The following is a 22,684-nucleotide window of genomic DNA, read 5'->3' as shown; positions in this document are numbered from 1 at the left end:
ACAAAAGTACTCTTTGAGGCCATGCCAATCAACTTTTCAAAGTGGTTTTTAATATTCAAACAGTGATGCTGTTCTTAAGGCAAGCGACTGACAGAAAGGTGGTACATGATGTTGGCAGAAATGTAGACCTTGATGTAGAGACCTGTGCATTTTATGTAACTGTAAATGAATTCTGAAACTGAGGGATAAAGAAAGGAGTCTTGTTAGGACTCCTGCATGCTAGTGCTTGACATGCTCTGTAAAAATGAATGAAAATTCTCTAATCCTCATTTATAATATATAGCTTAATAGAAAAAGTTATGAGTTAATCAGAATCAATAAGAGTAATAATGGTTCATGGTTTGAACTTGCTTGCAAGTAGTCATAATTCCATTTGAAAAAACCTTCAAAGCAGTTAAAACAAATAATTGTAATTTACTGCCCATTTTTATTTGGTAAGCTGATCAAGAGAGCAAAGGGTGGACAGATGGTATTTGGGTACTCTTTGATTAAACAAGTTAAACAGATCTGTTTTATCAGGATTCAGGCATATTTTTGGAATGGATTACACCAATCAGCCTATGGCTTTATAACCAGAATGTATGTAATTAAGAAGAGATTCTTCTAAAGGTTGTGCTGGGTATAAGAATTAGGTTAGTAGACATAATACCTCTATTTGGAAGATCTTTCCAGAAAGCGATATTGAATAGCTCAACTCCATTGCAATTGTATATTGGTCAAGCATTTATGCTACTCCCAAAGGTGCTTTTTCAAGAGGCAACTGGACTTTCTAGTTTTTTTCTTTGAAGGCGTTTCTCTTCTCATCCAGGAAGCTTCTTCAGCTCTCCTCCAGTTCTTCATTTTCAGCTTGTTGGATAAGAAGTGGAACATCTTCAAAGAAAAAACCAGAAAGTCCAGTTGCCTCTTGAAAAAGCACCTTTGGGACAACCATGACCTGGATGACTTGAGAATCTCCATAGACATTTATGTTACTGTAAAATGTAGCTGCCATGAAATCTCTCCAGAGGTTTGATCTACACTGACATTAGAATTTTAAGAAGCTGAATACTGAAAAGGCAATTTTCCCTTGCAGCTATAGGTAGTCCTTGATTATGAACATTCACTTAATTGTTCAAACTTGTGATGGCGCTGAACATGTGGTACATCCTCTGGTGCCCAGCTGGCAACTACATCAAAGTTTCTCATAGTCATCATTTGTGGCCTTCTTTGCCAGCTTCTGGTAACCAAAGGCAGTGGGGAAGCTAGTAAGGAGGTTGCAAATGGTGACCATGAGATGTCCCTGCTTAATGACCACAGTGATTTGCTTAATGATGGCAACTGGTAGTGCCAGAACTGCCATTAAGTGGCATGTTCCTATGTTATCATGCTTTATAATCAAACCACTTAGCTATGGTAATTCCAATTCCAATTGTTGTCATTAACTGAGGGCAACCTGTATTTTATTTTTACTTATTTTAATAGCAATAGCACTTAAGACTTATATACCACTTCACAGTGCTTTACAGCCCTTTCTAAGTGGTTTACAGAGTCAGCCTATTGCCCCCAACAATCTGGCTCCTCATTTTACCAACCTCGGAAGGATGAAAGACTGAGTCAACCTTGAGCCTGGTGAGATCTGAACTGCCAAATTGCAGGCAGCCAGCAGAAGTAGCTTACAGTACTGCATTCTAACCACTGCACCATCAAGGCTCTTATACTTTGGATTCAGTAATGAACTGGTAGAAAATGAGATGCAACACAGACAACACGGGTATCAGTTTGGATGAATTGATTCAGATGGAGTAACAGCTTGAATTTTACTCTACCTTTCTATAATGCTTACGCATTATACAAATTAGTTTGTATTTGGAGCTAATTTTAAAGCACATATTATTGTGTATTGTTTTTAAAATGTCTGTCTGTCTGTCCGTCCATCCATCCATTTCTGCAGGAAAAATAGTTATATTATCCAATGAAACACAAAAGATATGGGAGGATGTAGTTAATAATTTACAAGACAAGTAGTGACCCAGTCTGAGGTTATATGCATCCAAGGTCAGAAAACTGTCGAGTTTAAGTTGTTCTAAACATATTTACATGGCAAGCAATTCATGAATAAAAGATTAAGGAACTATATTTTATTTTATTTCATCTACTTATAATTGACTGGAAAAGGGGAAGTATGTTTTCTTGAACTTACCTTGAAGAAGAACATTTGTGCTCTGTACTTCAAGTAATTCAATAATATCTATTGTTTTTCTCAGACATCGCCTGGAAGAACATGGACAATTAGAGCTTTAATATATCCCTGGAAAGTTGAAGTGGAAAGGCATAATTCTGTTTTGGAATCAAGTGGGATCATGATAGCAATAACACTTAGACTTATATACCACTTCAGTGCTTTACAGTCCTCTCTAAGCAGTTTACAAAGTCAGCATATTGCCCCCAACAATCTGGGTCCACATTTTACCTAGCTTGGAAGGATGGAAGGCTGAGTCAACCTTGAGCCGGTGAGATTCTAGCTGCCAAACTGCCGACGGCCAGCAGAAGTAGCCTGCTGTTATAGCTCAAGAATCTTGGATAAATGTCAGTATCTCAAAATGAAATTTGTTGAAGTTCTTACTAAAATCTGAGGATACATCATCTCCCGTATTATATTAAAGGCTAGATGGTTTACTTAAGTTTTCCTAAGTATGTCTCGATCACACAACTTAGAAAGTTAACCTACCTTATGATTTCTAGCCAATTTGTACTTTCTAACAGTGAAAACCATTTTACATCAGTATCCCAGAATTCTGCACTGTTATCTGGAAAAAAAACCCAAGATAATAATTTTAGCTATTTACAAATGAAATATAGAATGTATGTCAATGAAGCTCAAAGTTTCAGAGAAATTAATGATTGTGTTATATTCTCAAATATATTTTTGCATCAGCACAACCCAAGTAGTCAGTGTACATGATTTATTGTTTTACTGTGCATTTAAATGTTTCAACAATATAATTCAAAAGAATGGTCAGCTATAGAAAGACATACAATAATTGAACATTTATACCTATCAGTAAACTAAGGAAACCTTCTGTTTCAAAGTTGAAATAGAGTTGCAACATGTAATTTTCCTTAGTTTTCTACATACCTATTAAAAACAGCTGTTTAAATTTAGTGTATGCAACTTGGATTTCTTGCAAAGATGGAAGGCTGCTTGAAAGGTCTTCAGTTTTCAATGCTTCATATGGAGGCTTATCAATTGTTCTATACATTCTAAATAGAACAGATTAACAACATTCAGAACATAATAGAATGCATTAAGTGGATACTTCATTATTTGGAATCAAAAGGGCAGAACTAGCAACTTTTGGGACAAGTGTAGCGAGATTGTCAAATTTAACTAATTTTATACAATCCTGGGATAGGGCAACAATATTTCTGTTTCTAGGATTCTTTAAATAGCATACAAGTTTACTGAAAATAACAAAGAATATATGGGTGCCAATCTTCCTGACCTCCTTCTCTGCATTGTTATAAGAGAAAAGTATATCTTATTGTGAAGAAACTTAAACCTTTCTGAAGTACTGTATTAAGCATGTATTAATAGTAGAGAATTTCTAATAAAAAATATTTGCTATATAAACTATTGTTACATTTCCAACATCTTTCTTGCAGTTGCCATTTATTGAACTGTGTTATTATATTTTGGAGTGTTTTATAAGTTTGATAAATGTATTAATAAAACTAAAGGACTGGTGTGCTAATGCATGGATTTTTATACCTTTTCTCACCTCAGCCCCAAAGCAACTTCAGCTGTGATTGTGATTCAGACTTCCTTTTCTTAGCCAGATGAGTGAACAAACTGTTCACTAATACCATGGTCTAAATCAGCGGTCACCAACTGGTGGGCTGCAGCCCACTGGTGGGCCGCGAGAAAATTTTGATGGACCGCAGATAAATCTCACCCTCAGAGCACCCCCCCAAAGCAATTAATCCAGGCTGTACAGAAACACAAGGCTGCTCAGCCCATATGGCCCTCGGGAACCCTCCCCACCCACTCACTCCTTACCCAGTAAACTTGTCTGCTAAGTTGCTATTTTTCCTTTTTCCGACTGTCATCTGTTCTGCTGTGCTGGGAGATTTAGATTAGCTAGGAAGCAGGAAATGGTTGGATTTCTTGCTTTCTAACTAAGCACAGCCGAACCTCCCTTAGGACTGAAGGTTTGCTTGCAAGCAAATTCAGTGCAGACTCAAGGCAAGCAAATTTGAGAGGCTGAGCTAGCCGATGACAGATAGATAGATCACTGAATGATTCTGTGAGCAACTCAATCTGCCTGCTTTGCCTGATTTTGGGTAAAAGTTGCTTTAAAAAAAATAAAAAATCAATATTTACATACATGGTATGTTGTGAGTTAATTTTGTGAGTTTGCTTGCAAGCAAATTTTGTTTGACAGACTGAGCTAGCCAATGGCAGATAGATTTCTGAATGAATCTGTGATTCTGTGAGCAACTCAATCTGCCTGCCTGCTTTGCCTGATTTTGGGTAAAAGTTACTCTATTTTTATAAAAAATTCAATATTTATATATTTATAATATTTACATACAATCCATGCCCAGCCAGTCACATGACCAAGCCACACCCACAAATTAGGCCATGCCCACAAAACCAGTTAGTGGTCCCTGGGATCTAAAATTATGAGTTTGGTGGTCCCTGAGGTCCAAAAGGTTGGCGACTCCTGGTCTAAATTATATTGATACTTACACATAAAATATTGCTGAATATTTCCCTACTGCCCAAGAATTTGTGATTTAAAGAAACGGGGAATTAAAGATATAGGTTTGTTCAAAATTTGCAGTTCCTGAAAAAGGAAATCCTAGAGAAATTTCTGTGACCAGATACATCCAGTTACTCCACAAAGAGTCATCTGTGGCATTCAGAACACTCCACACGGGTTATGTTAATATTTCTTTCAGAAAAGTGCCAGATCACCCAGAATAGTGATCCATAGAAGGGACAAATGTCTAGTATATTATCAATGGAAAAGAAAATGATAGCTTGCCATTAGGAATTAAGTATTCAAAGAGTGATTGCAACTGAAAATGCAAATATACTATGTTGAAACAGAACTATTATTTACCCATCCAAGAATAGTCTATGCAGCTGGGAAGTGTTGTCATCTTGTTCTTTGGCAAAAGTTGACATTTTGAGGAGAGCAGCACCATTATGGCAAGACCAACACCAAATCTGCAGTAGGTATTTACATGTGATTTGGTTAGTAGTAGATGTCATACAGCACACAAGAGTAATCCACTCACCATGCATGAAATTCAGTCCCTGAAGAGCACTTAATATGAAAGTGGATGAAACAGTTTGGATAATTCTTCAAGCAACAATTTGGATTATATTAATATGGTCCCATGTTCTTTCCCCATTAGATCTAACTACATTCCCCATCTGGATTTACTACTTGCATTAAGAGTCAATATATAACCGTGTAACAGCAGCTAAGTTTTCTGTTATCCTTTTTGTTTTGCAAAAAGGGAATTTTAAAAGCACCACTGAATAAGAAATTGCTGAACTAGCATAAATCAAAATGTTTCGGGAAATCTCAGTCAGTTTCAATAAACAAGAAGCTTTTAACATATTACTATTGTTAAATGGTAAGATTCTTGTAACCTGTCTCATATGTACCCTGCATTTGCATAATCAACCCATTTTCCCCTCCCTTTCCCCCTCATCTCACCCCAATTTAAATCTAGTATTCTATGTATCAGATGCAAGGAGCGCATTTCATAAAAATGTGTGCCTTTTAATAAACTGTGTTGGTTGGAGAAGGTGCTTCCAGATTCTTTCTGATTTTTGCCATCACAGACTAGCATGACTCTAGAGTCATTTACTAGAGACAAATGTTTATATAGCATATAAGCTTTTCTCTAGCAATTTGAACTTTTTTTCTAAAAAAAACCTGGTTTCTAAAAGAAGATATCACTCATTCAACACTTTCAGTTTTCTTCTAACACATGTAACATCACTAGAGTATCTAAGCGTGCCAACCCAGAAGAAAACCCATTTAGCTAACAACTGGAACAATGATTTTCTTAGCAATATCAGCTTGTAAAAAGAAATTCTTTGGAAATTTTGATTATCTCTTCCTTAATCTGTTCTAAAAAGAAATTAAAACATATATTCAAGAGTGATTTGAAGATGGCTGCCTGGGTTTTATACCTTTTGGAGAGGATTTCTTATCATTTGTAAATGAAATAATTATTACATTTAAACATTGGGGGGTTATTAGCAGGTTTTTATTTATGGTATCTTTTATATGATGCTGCTAGATACTATGGGATGGTTTCACTGGTTCATGGGAATGAGCGTGGGAGATAAATATGATCAATATAAATGAATGGGGTAGTGAGGAAAGCTAGTACTATGTAGCAGGTTAAGCCGTTAGGCTAGGGGCAGGAAAACCTTTCTAGTCCTCCTTAGGGACAGAAACCAGTTGGGTGACCTGGATCAGTCCCACTCTCTCAGTCCACATCAGTGCTAGGTTCTGCAACAAAGAGGCCTAACAATAACACTTCTTGTCACATCACACATTGGTAGCTTTGCTGCATGAACCATTGTGAGTTGTAATGCAAAATAAATCCTAGAGGTAAGCAACACTCACCCTAGGAAGAACAAAATGGGATAGAACTAGAAAAGCTGACTCTACATGTATCAGCAGAATACTAAAGCAGAGCTACAGTTTGCTAAATTGGAACTGGAAACTCAATTTGAATCAGGTTAGTGGTTCTGATCTGAAAAAGGGCTAATTTGCCTTAAAAGGGGGGGAGGGAGTACAAAGTTCATTTCCACTCATCCAAATCAAAGGACTGTTTGAACTGATCTATTAACTATATTTATTCATTAATCCTACTTCCCAGAAGCAAACAATACATTGAGCTACAGAAATATGAGACAAGCTGTAATATTCAGTTTTGCTTAGCTCTGACTGCATTATAAATTGCACTCATTTGATGTTATCCAATCATTTAGTAGTAATAAAGGAAGCCATCTCTGTGTGTGTGTGTGTATTTATATGCATATGTAATACGATGTAATATAATATACATATGTTTATCTTTACTAAAACCTTGTTCAAACTTGTCAACAAATATACTCACTGGAATTCCTCTTCCTTGATACTGCAAAATGCTCTCTTCAGAAATAGCCATTGGAACAACAAAATAAGCAGGCAACCTGAGAAATATTAATTTAACAAATTAAAATCTGCAAATTATTCAGGCTTATCTCTCAGTTGGAGCTTCTCAGTACAGCTCAGTTACTTCGGATTGTACAGAAGGACTGAAGTCATTTCAAACAACTGATTGTCTTGTGGCAATGAAGACTGCAGCCCAAATCTTATATTCTCTTGGGTTGAAACCTTCTATTAAATAGAAATCTAGTTTTATATTCCTCATTCTTGCTAGGGAGCTGGTGGCTATCATAACATACCTAACAAATTATCCTGTAATTATTATCCTAATGGATTTTCCTGTAACAGAAGTAACCTTTGAAAGTGGTGAAAAATGGGAGCAAAATTTATCATGAATCTTGAACTAAAGAAAATGTATTTTATTTCTGTACAAGAGTTTAGAATCCAGCATCTACCCATCACGGTTATTTCATGAACCTGTATCACTTGCTATATCTACTGGCTCATATTTCAATTTATAATACAGGTATTCCTTGAATTATGCCAGGTCTTCTTTCTGAGGATGCTTGTAATGCTTCTGAGGCCTTCTGAAATCCTGCAAGAAGGCTGTGCCAGCCATTTCTTATTCTTACAATGCTTTGGAAAGCTTCCAAGGCCTTCTGGAGCATCATGAGAACCCACCACGGAATTTAGGTAACAGTAGGCACAGCCTTCCTGTGTGGATTTAGAAGGCCTCAGAAACTTTCTAAAGCACTCTGAGAAAGGCAAATGGCCTTGGGAAGGAGTTATGGCACAGCCAGCTGCTGCCTAGCATAGAGCCAAGCTGGGCACGCTTCATCAGCAGTGAAAAGAAGATGGTGAGGGTTGGTAAGGCAAATGCTGAGCAGAGGGGCAGGCCGGACAAGAGATATAAAATGGAAACCAGTGTGAGTTATGGATTGTTCAGTCAACAATCTTAATTTTTAAAAAGTGATGAGTTCTTACTTTTTAGAGACTTTATAACCTTCATTGGCATTCATTGCTTTGAATTTTAGATTTCCTTTGGTCCGCTCCAATTCTTGACGCCAGTCTTTAATAGAATCAAACCATACCACTTGATTCTCGTTCTCTGTTAAAATATAAAAAATTTTTTAGACTGGACAATTTTGAACTTTTCAAATGGATTTTGCATCTTAACCAAAAAGCTGACAAGTTTGTGAAATATGCTTTTTAGTAGGACAAACACATTTGATTTTTTTTCAATTCTAATATAGGTTTTGATCTTAGAAGGAGCAATTACCATTCTGAAATGTTTCACAAAGCCAATTTTTCAGACTCATCATAATTAACAGGGGATGCATATATTTTCATTTTTAACAGAAATAGTAGTGCCCTTTTTACTCAAATTCCTGCATACAGAATATTGAGTCTTTTACAGGAATCTGTTGAAGCTCATCTCTTGATCATACATGAACAGCTATTATATAATCTATTTCTCATCAGTATTAGACAGGACAGGACAGGTAACCAATTCTGTTTTAAAGAAAGTTTGTCAAGACGATAATTACCTAGAATCAAAATAGTAAGCAGATATGTTGTGCATGCTTACCTAAATCATTTGGGGCAGCTGATGCATAAGAGAACAGAAACAAGCGTTTAAATAGTTTAGGGGTCTGTGTTTGATGAACTATGCCACTGACAATCTAAGAAAGGAACAAGAAATCATCATATTTATAAGCCATTCATGTTAGTTAGAAGAACCAAGTACCTTCCAACTTTTCTAGACTGAAGAATTTCCTAAAGTGACCCTATAAACCTCAAAAGGCTAAATATAAATTCCATTGAAATGCTGTATATGGACTTCCCAATAGCAATAGCATTTAGATTTATATACTACTTCATAGTGCCTTACAGCCCCCTCTAAGCCGTTTACAGAGTCAGCATATTGCTCCAACAATCTGGGTCCTCATTTCACCAACCTTGGAAGGATGGATGGCTGAGTCAACCTTTAGCCTGGTGAGATTCGAACTACCAAATTGCAGGCAGCCAACAGTCAGCAGAAGTCTGTCAGTACTGCATTCTAACCACTGTGCCACCATGGCTCATTAGCATTAAAATATCTGACTAGAAGATGCTGTCCAGGATACTGTAGTACAAAGGATACAAATCTCACAAGTGGCTTGCATAGTTATTTGTCAGTAGATAGAATTGTGTTTGATCTAACAATTAAATCAGGACATGGAAACATATGCAGAAAGTTCTAGAAGTCAGATTAAAGGAATGAATGAATGAGGAAGCTGAAGACTGAAGAATGAATGAGGAATGAGGAAGTTGAAGATTAGGACCCCAAGTTGATTTCCTCTGTAATGCTATCTCTAGTTATAAGGGTCATGATTTTTATGAAACGAAGATTTGGAGAAGATTGAGAATGTTCAAAACTCCATAATTTGACCATACATTTCCTGCATCTTAACCTACAAAACTGCAATACATTTCCAACACTCAGGTAAGAGTTCAAAGCAAATCAAACACAGAGACTCAAGACTTATTAACAGCCACAGGAGCTAAAGCACAACACATTATATACAGTTAAGATTCATCATCTAAAAACAAATTAAGGAATAGTCATGAAATCAGTGCCACACAGTACTGTATTTTTCTTCACTTTATGTTAAATCAAATGAGAAATATTCATATGGCACAATTAATTTGTAAATGGAATCCAGCAGTTAGGATATACTCTATTCCTTACTCTGAAATGTGTAATATTTTAGGAAAAAGTGGATTCACAAATGAAGGCAAAAAGTGGGTAATTTATAATGGGTTTTGTTTGCCATTCATTTAGAATGCAGGTTGAAAACAAATGGTTTATAGTTGAGTATTTTGTGATTAACTGAAAACATGCCTAAGCCACAGCTAGACAAAGATGCTTCAACAAGGCAGGACTTCTTTTCCTATTTAATTTTTGGACCTTCATAAAAAAATATAACTCAGTTGTAACATGAGTGCTCTTCATGGATGTTTAATCATATTCCAAAGATTTTTGTTTTAAAAAAAGGAAATAGGTAAGATCATAATTACCCTTTTAATTTCTTCTTCCTTGGTATACCTTAAACAGAAGTGAAACACTCTAAGATCTTTGCAGTAGATGATTATTGTATCTGGATATTTTCTCAGTTGACCACTTAAGGGTTTCTTTTTCTCATCATAAACTGTAAGAAAATATAGGTTAGTTTTAACATTTATTCAGGTAAGCAACTTACTATTTATCCAGCAAATCAGTAAACTTAAATCTTCTTGCACCCAAAATATTCCTAAGTTTATAGCCATCATACTGAGATGAGAATTTTTTTTTTCAACTTGCTTGAGAAACTAGAAAACCATTTCAAAATTTAAAATGCTGGTATATACAGTTTCATAATGAGTGAAATACACCTGAAAGAACACATTGCTTAACAGAACCAGCGTGCAGATCTGTAGCTTGGGCTGTTGCTAATGTTATCTCTGCAACCCTACTTTTGGCACTATTATCCTAATCGCCACTTGCAATTTACCTTCTTTACCTCCTGCAATTCTTGTTGAAAATACAAACAATACCCAAACTTTACCCCTCAAATATTTGTATGTCTGAAGATTTAAATAATACTGAATACATGCTTCATGACAATTTACTGCTCAATTTAATTTTAACTAGAACAGAAAGTCTTTGCTTGTGCTGACTCATGCATACAGTGATAACCTCAAGGCTGGGTTAGCACAGTATGGTCTTTGCAGAGAAGGCAATGACAATAATCTGAAAACCACCTGGTCAAAAATATATCAGGGCAGATAACAAGTTGTTCCTTTCTAAGTACAGGTAGTTTTTGACTTACCCAACGGAGCCCAAAATTTCCACTGCTAAGCAAGATAGTTAAGTGACTTGTGCCTAATTTTATGACATTTTTTTATTTTGCTATAGTTAAGCAAATCACTGCAGTTGTTAAGCAAATTGTGTGGTTGTTCAGTGAATCCAGCCCCCACCCCCTTGATTTTGTTTGTTGGAAGCTATCTGGGAAAGCTATAAATGGTGATCACATGAGTTGGGAACAATGCAACTGTCATAAACACATTCAAGCTGCCAAGTACTTGAATTTTAATCCCTTGATCATGGGCACTCTGCAACAATCTTAAGTGTGAAAAGTGGTCATCAGTTACTTTTTTCAATGCCATTATAACTTCAAATGGTATTGAATAAATGGTTTTAAGTTGAGGATTATCTGTACATCATAGTATATCACAGGTTGCTCTCCAAGGCAATTCAAGGATCTCACAATGCTGTTAAAACTCTGGGTGGTTTAGAACCAAATATCTCCAGGAATCTCATTTCCCATACAGTCCACAATGGAAGGGAGCAGGTTTTGTAAGAATGGAGACATAGTGAATGCAGTGCTGTACATCAGATTTAATTAGACATGCTTTTATATCCAACTGTGATTTTGCTTATTATTTCTTATTTTTCTTCTTTACTCTACATGTATTACTTATCACAAATATGCATCATTTTGTAATAAAAAACATAATTAAAATATTAACATTACATCTAAATCACCCACATTTGACTAAACTGAACATGTATTTCTGATAGCCATGTACTAATTAAGATAAAACAATTATTAATGCTAACCTACCTCCATAAAGTTGATCTACACATTGAAGGGTTACGTCATTTTCTTCCAAGATTTTATTTTTGAACTGCGGTTCCTAGAAGAAGAAAATGCCTTAACTTTTGCTTAACAGAACAGAACATAATTTAATAAGATTTCTCTTTTACTACCAATACAGTAGAATATATATACAAAAAGTTAATTAGCTCTTTTTATTTCTGGAATATTAAACCTCTAAGAATTATCATCAACATTATGAACTACAGCTGAATCTTAACCACAGTTTTTTTTTTCCTTTAAAGATTCTAATCCTTCTCAGAACTGTGCCAAAACCAACCCTGGTATTTTCCACAAATAATATTCTAATTTGTCAAGGATTTAATATTTTCATTTTCTGCCAAAAAACTTCTTAAAGTCTTTGGCTTACACACTCAAAATTATAGATGTAAAATTGTACTAAATTCATTATAGGGAGAGCAATAGCTTAGCTTTCCAATATTCTTTTATAAAACGTCATGCCTGATTCATTTCCGAGATAAAAAGTACATCATGTAACAGAATTTGCCTACACAAACAAAGACTAACTTTGATCACTTACTTCCTCTAAAGTGGATTCTTCTCCAAGGAATGAAATCTTGAAGTTTGTGCAAATAAGTTTTCCAAAAGTGCCACGATTTGATCCATCGTCTTGTACAAATTTCATAACCATGTTTGCTTCACAAAGCACCAGCTCACCTAACGGAAGTTAAATTTGCTTCTTAATATATTGCAGTGAACTACTTAGATTCTCAAATTCCAAGCTGCTCAAATGCTATCACTGTAGATGTAACTTGAGCTACTTAATTAAAGGGATTTTGCTACTGCTATTGCTCTAAACTGAAGAAATACTCGTTCAGTTTAAACTGTACTATCAGATCAGAGTTAAACACAGAGCAGTCAGCCTTAAACTGATATCAGAAACAACATTCTAAGAAAATTATGTAAAATACATCTAAATTAGGACTGTGTTATAAAAAGGAACCTCTCTTCTGCCCTGACATCCATTTAATCAGTAGTCTACTATTTTTATAAATAAGGCAAATAGGTTCATTTTCAAATAACACCATTTATCTTTCAAAGCAAGGAGTGTTAAGTTACAGAAATTGAAAACTACCCTAATAATAACAAATATTTGAATTTAGTTCCTCATTTGTTTACACACATTCCTTAGAATTCAAATCATCTACTTAATTGTAGCATGTAATGCACAACTACAGCATCCAATGTTGTGCAATATTATTTGTTTGGCATTACCTGGTAACAAGTGAGGTTCTACTTCTTTTTCTATAGGTTGCCTCACATATACTTCCTAAAAGAAAGGACATTGCATTAGTTCAGATGTTAAGCAAAAAGTTACATATTCAATAGACTGAAAACATATTTTGAAGGCAAATTACTTCTGCTGCGTTAGATTGGCATGTAGAAAACATTTACCAAAGTTATACAGTAACTGAAACCAACCTAACAAAAATGTGGAGAATTACAAGCATATAGCAACAGCGCAGATTATAAGAAAAGTACAATAATCTATTGCTGATGTGTATTAACCCCTGCTCTCTTTTTAGTATTAAACATTAAAAGAAGGAAAACAAAACTCACAATCCAAACAAGAACTCAACAAAACTGTTCAATAAAATTTAACTAGTGTTAAGAAAGCATTGGGAGGCATTATCATGCCCTAAATTACTCAAGAAAAGCATAGCACCTAGTATATGTTACATTTGTCAAAGCTAACAAACTAGCAAAACATAGTTTTGATAGTGAAAAGGAAGATTATAATTAAGTATTTGTAATGTCTGAAAATGTGTCTTATATGCTGAAGGCCCCAAGTTTTATTTTCTATTTTACCTGAAGCTTAACAATACTAGGAAAGACCTCTCCTTGCAGATTTGGGAGAAATCTTGGCAATCAAAATATTAAACTTCTATGCCACCAGACTGATAAATTATTGAGTTGACTCCCTACAAATTAAGTGGGAAACAAAATCACAGCTTCTAAAATTTTAGTTGATTCCAAGCAGTTCCACTTTGGTTCACACAATCAGGAGGGGGAAGACTCACAGAGCCACCAGTTCTGTGAGTCACCATTTCAAGCTACTGTTCCCCACCTCTGCCACAGAAATGTAGAAATGCAATAGGGGACTTTCTCTGCAAATCCCAGCTGGATCCAGCCCACTTTCAAATCAGGCACAAAGCACCTGGGCCAAGTCACCTGGATGATGTGGCTTACTTGGCACTTAAAGTGCGTTTTACTTCCACCAACATCCTTTGTAACAATCCCTATGGTTGCTTTGCAGAGCCCTAATATTCAAGTTTCAAACCTTCCATTCTCCAATCAAAATGATCTGAATCATTCCAATAGTTAGCTTGGTTCCTTGACTGTTCCTTTTTACCTCAGAGAAAGGAACTAATTTGTTTTAAAGATAGTTGCATTTTATATCAAAAATGTTTTGACAACTGTCAACAGGAAGCCAGCCAAATATAAACAGTTAACCATGAACGTTGCATACCAGCAAGTTTTGTACGGTGAAAAAAATAATGTTCTCAATATTTTTTCTACAGAAAAATACAAGCTTCCCAAAGCTTTTAAATTTTACCACTCTAGCATCCAAAATGAATGTGGAAAATACTTTAAAAAACTCAAAAAAGGCAAAATACTAATTCTTAATCAAAATGGAAACCAGTGTTTTCCTTTATATTACTACAGAGCTGGTTCATAAGCAAAAAATAAACACCACTTAGCCAGGGCTCTGAATCTACAGTTAAATTGTTTTTCCTCTAGTAAGAATAATCTTTTTTGCTATATCTCCTACTTCAAGTGACTACAATGGGAGAATTAAAAAAAAACACTCCATAAGGACTGACCAAATACTTATCAAAAATTGCAAACTGATAAAAGCTAAGTACTCATAACTTCATTTAGTCTTAGAAACTATACAAAGTTGTCCCGAAATCCTGAAAATCTGGTGTTATCATTCATTTTACATTAGTTAAAGCAGTGGTCCCCAACCTTTTTTGTGCCGCGGCCCGGTACCAGCATCACAAAATCATCCGCGGCCCGGTACCAGCATCAGCATGCATGGCAAGGCGAGCTGAGCGACCGGCCAGCCAGCTGTCCCCCGCTTCTCCCCGCCACCTTCAACTCCTTCTTTGTACCTGTGTCGATGGGCTTCGCGACGGCTTCAGGACGGTCACTCGGCTCGCCTTGCCATGCGTGCTGAAAGAATCCTCGCGCCTTAGTTTTGTTCGAAGCCGCCCCCGCCCCCGATGAAACTAAGGCACGAGGATTCTTTCAGCACCCAAACGCTGCTTTCTACCCGGAAAAGCTCACCAGAAGCACTTTTTCATCAAAACAAGATGGCGGTGCCCAGCAAACCGGCGGCCCGGTAGAAATTGTTCCACGGACTGGTACTGGTCCCCGGACCAGTGGTTGGGGACCCCTGAGTTAAAGGATTTGCACAAGGGATTACTTTTGGGACTTTAACCCTACAAAGCCTTAAACCACCCCCAGTTGTTTAACCCAGGGGTCTCCAACCTTTCTGGCTTTGTCAACCAGTTGGGGGGGGGGGTTCTGTGCAAGCAACCAGTGTGCATGCTTGTAGAGCTCCATTTACACAAGCGGTGGGTGCGCCCACCCACCACTTGTGCAAATGGAGCTTCCTGTGCGAGCTTCCATGGCCTGGTTCCAAATAGGCCGCGGACCCTTGGCATAACCTATTAAGGAACTCCAATACCAGTTCCCAAGAATTTTACCAATCAAACAAACAAACAAAAAACATGTCAGTTTAAATGTAGTTTCAGACTGCTTAACTGAAAGTTGAGCTAAATAATTATTGAGTACAATAATCCAAGTTATTTTGGGGGGGAAATTCCCCAAACATTTGAGTGTAATGTGATTTCTTTTCTGTTAAGCTGCGATACTTGCTAGGTGATCTTAAGTCAGTCCTTCTCGCATTCTGACCTTCTCATTAAACTGCTGTTTAAAAAACTGAGAAAAACTGCATAGACATTATATGAAGTTTCACGATTTCATAGTTTACTGGAACAAATATAACCCTCAATACAAGAGTTATTTCAACGTTCATACCCCAATTTTCTCTTCAAGCATTGTCTTTCTCACAGTAATGAACAATACTCAGAATTTATTCTACATAATAAAGCTATGTATCATTATTATCCAGGGATAATTCCTTAACTGAAATTTGTACAGCTAATATTATGCTTAGCATCAGAGAACTCCATCTAAATTTATTTTACCAGATACTCTTCCTTCCATAATGGATTATCATGAAGTTTTAAAGAAAGTCACATACTAAATGTTGATGCTGAGAATTTAGACAATTTGAATATTACATTATAATACTTTAAATATGAAATTCAGATTGTTCGACTTATGTTATATCTCTCTCTAGGAAGGCATGAATAATGAAACTAAAAAACAAGTATAACCAGTATGGAACTGGCCTGAAGGGCAAGTTCAAATATTTTTCTTTATTAAGAAACAGTTACAGTACTATACAGACAAGCAGAAGAATAGCAGAAACATTTTTGCATTTCTTTTTTTCTAATTTTAATTTTTTGGTAACTTGGCTTCTTTTTCTCTTTAATTTTCCACCCTTCCGAACCCCTCCATTTTTGTTATTTTGCATTTTATCTCTTTAAAATATGATGAAAACCCCTGAATTTCACAATAGACTAATTTAACCATAATATCAACTGGAAATCTGTGAGCATCTAAATCAGGGGTGTCAAACTCATGGCCTGCAGGCCGATGAGTCATGTGCTGGCCACGGCTACCTCTGATTGGGAAAAAAGTCCCAATATGTCATGTGATGATGTGACGACCTGAGTTGACACCTCTGATTTAGATCAAACCAAATCGAAAAAATGCTTGGGAAACCCTGGAAGCTCGGGACTCACAAATCAGCCATCAACAGGTACATAAATATTTTCATATCATTCAAAAGAGACAATTAAAAAAAAGCTAAAACAGAAACAAAAAAATCCAGAATACCTCCTGGTCAACAATTATACTCAAACAAGCAAAGATTCACACTTGGATTAATATAAGACAAACAAACAGTAAACAACCCAATCAAGCAACTACCAAGGAAAAACATCACCCCACCAACACTCACAGGGCTTACTATATACTGTATAAAAATAGAGAGCAAACCCCATTCTCTTTTAGAATTGAAGATGTTACCTAGCTGGATAATGTAACTGTACAAGAACCAAGCTCAGAGAGCACCAAGGACTCCTCAGTTTCATTAACAGTTGTTATAGCTAGGATTTAAGTTTTCCAGAATCAACTTAATTCCATTTCAACTGCCCACAACAGGATGCTTCCTGTATGTGGACAGACTCAGTTATCACTACTAAATTACTAACCAAACATCTTCCTAGCTACACCATTACCAAGTCAATCGCAACCATTTTCTTCAAGCATTAATCAAAAAGCTATAAAGGAAGAAACTCATTTTGGGCTCCATTAAATGCAGGGCTCTCTACTTTCAATGGCTTTTTTTAAATCAAATAATATAATATTCTAATTCTTTATGATCTTATTGGCAGATTATGTATCTTCACTGTGTATCACACTGAATTCCAGCTTCCTTCTTACTACAGCCAGCATCTTAAGCTAATGAGTTGCTCATGGTCAAAATCCAATCAAAGCAATTTTATCTGTTCTAATTGTTCCAACAAAAAATTAATTTGCTAGTGATTCAGCAATGACTTTATTTCTAACCAAAGGATAGAAACCTGTAAGAGTTCACAAAAATAGTGTTCGTATTATGATATATTGAGCATAAAATAGCCAACTTCATGTTGCCTAAAAGTATGGTTCTGTGAGTCACATAAATCCAAAAGAATGACTTGAGTAAACTATGGTACATTTAATTATGGGAGTGTCATGTGAGCACAACCAATATATATCCTGCATACAATGACATCATCCAAGTACACATTCACTATACGAGCCTTTGTTCATATTCTGGCCATATCCTGACAATCTGGCTCTGTGACAAATTACTACTTGTTTCACTATTCATTAGTAATATTGGAATGTATACTTTAAATATACTGTTTCCAACTCCCTTCATTTTTAGTACAACCAAGAATGAAAATAATTAGGTAAATATCATTTATAAATGGCAAGCCTCAAAAGTAAAAAGGTATATTTCTGCTAATTTCATTTTTAAAAATAAATGGCTGCCATTTTAACAAACATGCATGAAAGCAATAAGGTGGTCTCAAAGTTAACTACCTTTTTTTGATAAATGACAGTTCTTAGTTGTTCATGTGATCTGCTAATCTACATAATAAATGGATAGGATGCATGCAGACTTGAATGCTGGATCAAGCCATAGTTAAAATACAATTGATTATCTAGTTTTTTAAAGCCAAAGTTTAAAAAAGCTCCCTCTTTTATCCAGACAGAGTTCTACCACATAGATCAGTAAGCTACTTAAAGGTATCCATGAGGGAATGAGGTGTCAAAAAAGCAGGTGCAAGCATGCAAGTGATAGCCTTTTTAAAAACATATCACAAACATCACATGCATGTAAAAAGGAATTGTGCTTCAATTATATCCACCATCTTGATGTTTTGGACACCCCTCTCCCCAACAGGGGCTTGTGAAAGAAAGTACTCTTCTTACAATCTTTTCAGGTCCTCCATATGCTCACAAATACATTATAGTTCATACATAGGAAGTGAAACAGGGACATAATGGAACTGAAGAAAAGATGTTTCTTTTCATTTACTTATTTCTGGGGGATCCAAAATCTTAACTCCCAGGAAACAAACAGGAAGCACTGACCTGGTCAGTCACTGCAAAAATTAATCTGTTTCTCTTGAGCTTCAGATTAGCCCATTATGTCAACATGCCCAATGTCAATCAACAATTTCTTTTTTTTACAACGCCCACATTTTATTGACATACAATCAAATTTATTAAGCAATATGTAATCAATTTGCTTTTCAAAACATTGATGTTATTAATGGAAGTTGTCATGATGCAACCGTCTAAAAATGAAAATACTTTGGGACATATATCCCTTTTGCTCTTCATGTAAACTTAAGTTGAAGTGGAAAAAGGAGATTCTGCAAGTGGAGTAAACTAAGTCTTGCAGAGTCCAGTGGTACTTAGTTTACTTTAGATAAAATACCAGTGTCCTAAGATTGTCACCAGATAACCAGAAGAAAATGCTTAGGGTAGTATAGCTGTATTTACTTACTAAAATCTCAGTAAACTTATTGAAGCAGGCTTTGGAGAATGCAAGCACAGACCATAGCACAAGGTATCAAAGATACAATTTTTTAATAAATGTGGCACATTTACTTTGCAGCACTGAAGTTTCATTTTTAGTCTACCTACCTACAAGAGTCTTATAGCACCTTAAATATAAACTAAGACACCAGACTTACAATGGAAGCATTTAAAAATTCTTTTGGAAGGCCCTATTTTTTTTTGGGGGGGGGAAATCTAATGACCAGATAAAGAGCTTCACCCAAGCATTGCTTTATCAGTTCTGGACACAGCTTTCCACGATTTTATCCGTGAAAAAGCTGAAACTGAAACAGAGTTTAAACCTCAACTCACTTCTCTTCAAACTTACTCTTTCTTTCTTGCCATGCTGCATCCCTACCTTTAGCTTTTAAACATTAAACTTGAAACACGGCCTTGGCTGTAAGCCAATCCCACCATAATACACTGATTAAAGTATATAAAAACCGCATGCTTTTCCTGAGGAAGCAGGTGCTTCCAGAGAGCAATTTACGCACCCGGGAAAAGAGGGTGGGGGAAGCACACGGATACCGTTTCACACATAATAACAGAATAACTTTGTCACTTTGAACGTACACTAATCGGGGTATCTTAAAATGAAATTTCGTTGCATTCAGCTCTCAAAGGGTCAACTCTTCTCACGTTTTACCCTCCCAAGCCCCCGTTTCTTTTGCTCTCCTTACTAGCAAAAGGGAAAGACGGGAAAACGGCACCGTTTATCCTCTGTTTTGGCAGCGCCAGAAGTAGCAGCCACCCCACCCCACACCTTTTGGACATTTAAATCTGTCCCACTCCTCTGTCCTCCCGAGGGTTTCGTAAACGGAGAAGACGCCGGCTGCCAAGAGTAAAATGCTCCTTATGGGTCCTGACCCCACTTCCTCACAAGACACCACACAAAACCCCAAGGCTCCCTTGAATAAGGAAGAGGGATCCCATTTCCTAAGGGATGGGGAGGCGGGCAAGGGCTGAAAGGACGGCACCCCTCTCGCTTACAAAGCAGCCAAGTTTTTTTTTTTTGGTCTCCCCCCCCTCCTCACAGGACGACGAAGCCCCGGAAAAGCCGCCGCCGCCGCCGCCTGAGAGGAAACCCTGAGAACCGAGCCGCCTTCGCCCCCGCTCTCGCGGGAACTCTTCTGAGAGCGCGCGCTCCCCACCCCCCCATTCGCCTCACCTCAGGGCTGATGTAGGAGACGAAGGAGGGCTTAGCCGGCTTAGCCCCCGCGCCCACCCCGGCGCCCAGCATGGCTTGCCCCCACGAAGTCCCCGGCGGCCCTGCTGCTGCTGCTGCTGCAGCCGGTGCCGGCGGGCAGGGTCGTCGGCGGTGTCGGCAGCTCCTCCCAGGAGGACTCCACATCCTCCGCCAACGCCGCCCTGTTCCGTCTGAAGTAATTGATCCCTCCCATCGCCCCGACCGGCCTCTGCTTGCTCTCCCGCGCGCCTCGCGGCGGCCCCTCCCTAATCCTCCCCATTTCTGAAAGAAGGGCACGGGAGGCAGCGACGCCATTGGTCCGGCGCGGCTTCAATCAAGGCGGAGGGCCACCCAGGCAGCGAAGCAACGAAGGGTGGGGTGGGGGGTGCTTACGGTCTGATCCTGGAGGATTGGGAAGAGCGAGCAGAGGAGCCAATCACAGCTTCAAGAACGAACTCCGATTGATAGTCGCTTTGTCCAATCAGTGAAGCAAAAGCCTGATTAGCTCCTTCTCCCCCCCTTTTTTTTTTAAATTTCAGCTGGAAGTTCGGACTTTGAATTGATTGCCCGTGTATGCCGCTCATTGTTTATGTATGTATATTTTTCAGGGTAAAGTATACGCTCAAATGAGGTTCCTTTTTTCACGCACAATGCATTTTTAAAGTCAAACATACGATGAAAAAAGTTGCAGTACAATTACAAAAACTTTTTGCGTGAATTCTAAGACTTTAAAAATATTCTTAGGGGGTCCGATTATTATGTACAAATACGGTATTGTAGGTAACACGCATTTATTGTAAAAGAGATAACTGAAAGGCAGGTGGATGACTTTGGACCAGTGGGTCTCTCTCAGCCCAATATCTTACAGGGTTATTGCAGTGGGAAAATACAGGTAGTTCTCCAGTTACAACAGTTCATTCTACTGACAGCTCGAAGTTCTCCAGTTCTCCAGTTACAACAGTTCATTCTATAACAGCACTGAACAATGTGGCTTATGACCACTACAGCATCCCCGTGGTAATATGATCAAAATCCAGATGTTTGGCAACTGGTTCATATTTATGATGGTTGCAGTATCCCGAGGTCATGTGATCATCTTTTGCTACCTTCTGACAAGCAAAGTCAATGGGGAAGCCAGATTCATTTAACAACTGGGTTATTAACCTATCAATAGAATAGAATAGAATACCTTTATTGTCATTGCATTCCACAAATACAATGATTTTTGAAAGCTACTCCAGCACAGTGCCCCAAACACCACATCACAATCACACTACAGAGTATTTAAAAATTAAAATAATTAAATAATTAAAAACCTAGTCTAAAACCTATCTAAAACATTTAGTAAGTTAAATAGTTTAAAAATGCCACTATATACATAGGACTAAATCACATATGCATTGTTTGATTCAAGACAATTATTATCTTGGAAAAGAAACTGTTTTTCAGTCTATTAGTCCTCATTTTAAGACACCTATAGCATCTCCCTGATGGTAACAGTTCGAAATATGAATGTCCAGGATGAGAATGGTCTGTGGAGATTTTTAGTGCTCTAGAGAGGAGTCTAGTCTTTGCAATCTCTTCCAAAGAAGAAAGAGGGCAACCGATGAATCAACTGTTGATTCACTTAACAGATGTGGCAAGAAAAGTCATAAAGTGGGGCAAAATTGACTTAACAAAAGTTTCATTTAACAACATAAATTTTGGACTCAAATGAAATCAAGGACTACCTGAATAAGGCAGGAGCATTATGTATGTTCATTATCTAGCATAGATAGATAGATAGATAGATAGATAGATAGATAGATAGATAGATAGATAGATAGATAGATATAAACATAAAGACTAGATAAAATAATAGCACCATGGATGCAATTCCAAAATATCTGCAGTACCACTTGAACAATATGGACGTTGACCAAATCACCATCAGTCAATTGCAAAAGGCAGCTTTATTTGAAATAGCTTAAAATGGCTAATCTGCAGTAACAATGTTGTGTTTCTTTCTCCTTTAAGATTTCACTAGCATATTCATTCAACAATTAAATCTGATGCTTCAGTTGCAACTGTTCTGGATAGTGATAGACACACAGTCATCCAGACTGTGGTAACCTCTGTATTAAATTGCTATCATATCCTTTATCTGAGGTGGCATTTTCAAAAATGATAGTTACCTCCAAATACAAACATTGTACCCAGCCAATGTCAATGGTTCCTGCCTTACTTATATGGATAACAAACACCTGATTCATATATTGTACTAAGCCATAGTTTGCTTAAGACTGTTTAATCAATTATCTAGAATTAATTGGGATTGTACACCATAATTGGTTAGGCTGGTGCATCATACTAAGTCATAAATTTAGGATGCATGAACCACA

General features: G+C 37.0%; 1 protein-coding gene across 1 annotated transcript in view; it reads right to left on the bottom strand.

The window, feature by feature from the left end:
* MTMR12 (myotubularin related protein 12) overlaps positions 1–20,683 on the bottom strand; it is a 33,989-nt gene extending 13,306 nt beyond the window's left edge. The window contains exons 1-12 of the mRNA XM_026715494.2: positions 20,286–20,683; positions 13,079–13,133; positions 12,384–12,520; positions 11,810–11,882; positions 10,224–10,354; positions 8,752–8,845; positions 8,148–8,271; positions 7,132–7,207; positions 5,106–5,212; positions 3,116–3,240; positions 2,708–2,786; positions 2,180–2,250 (exon numbers count right to left, since the gene is read on the bottom strand). Coding sequence (XP_026571279.2) covers positions 2,180–2,250; positions 2,708–2,786; positions 3,116–3,240; positions 5,106–5,212; positions 7,132–7,207; positions 8,148–8,271; positions 8,752–8,845; positions 10,224–10,354; positions 11,810–11,882; positions 12,384–12,520; positions 13,079–13,133; positions 20,286–20,618 — 1,405 coding nt within the window. The 5' untranslated portion in view covers positions 20,619–20,683. The remainder of the gene's footprint in view (positions 1–2,179; positions 2,251–2,707; positions 2,787–3,115; positions 3,241–5,105; positions 5,213–7,131; positions 7,208–8,147; positions 8,272–8,751; positions 8,846–10,223; positions 10,355–11,809; positions 11,883–12,383; positions 12,521–13,078; positions 13,134–20,285) is intronic.
* Between the last annotated feature and the right edge of the window lie 2,001 nt (positions 20,684–22,684).

This window comes from Pseudonaja textilis, chromosome 2 (assembly GCF_049901715.1).
Source record: "Pseudonaja textilis isolate UNSWEBS1 chromosome 2, rPseTex1.2, whole genome shotgun sequence".
Classification (NCBI taxonomy): domain Eukaryota; kingdom Metazoa; phylum Chordata; class Lepidosauria; order Squamata; family Elapidae; genus Pseudonaja; species Pseudonaja textilis.
Note: the sequence above shows the minus strand (reverse complement) of the source record. Positions and strands in the feature narration are given on the sequence as shown.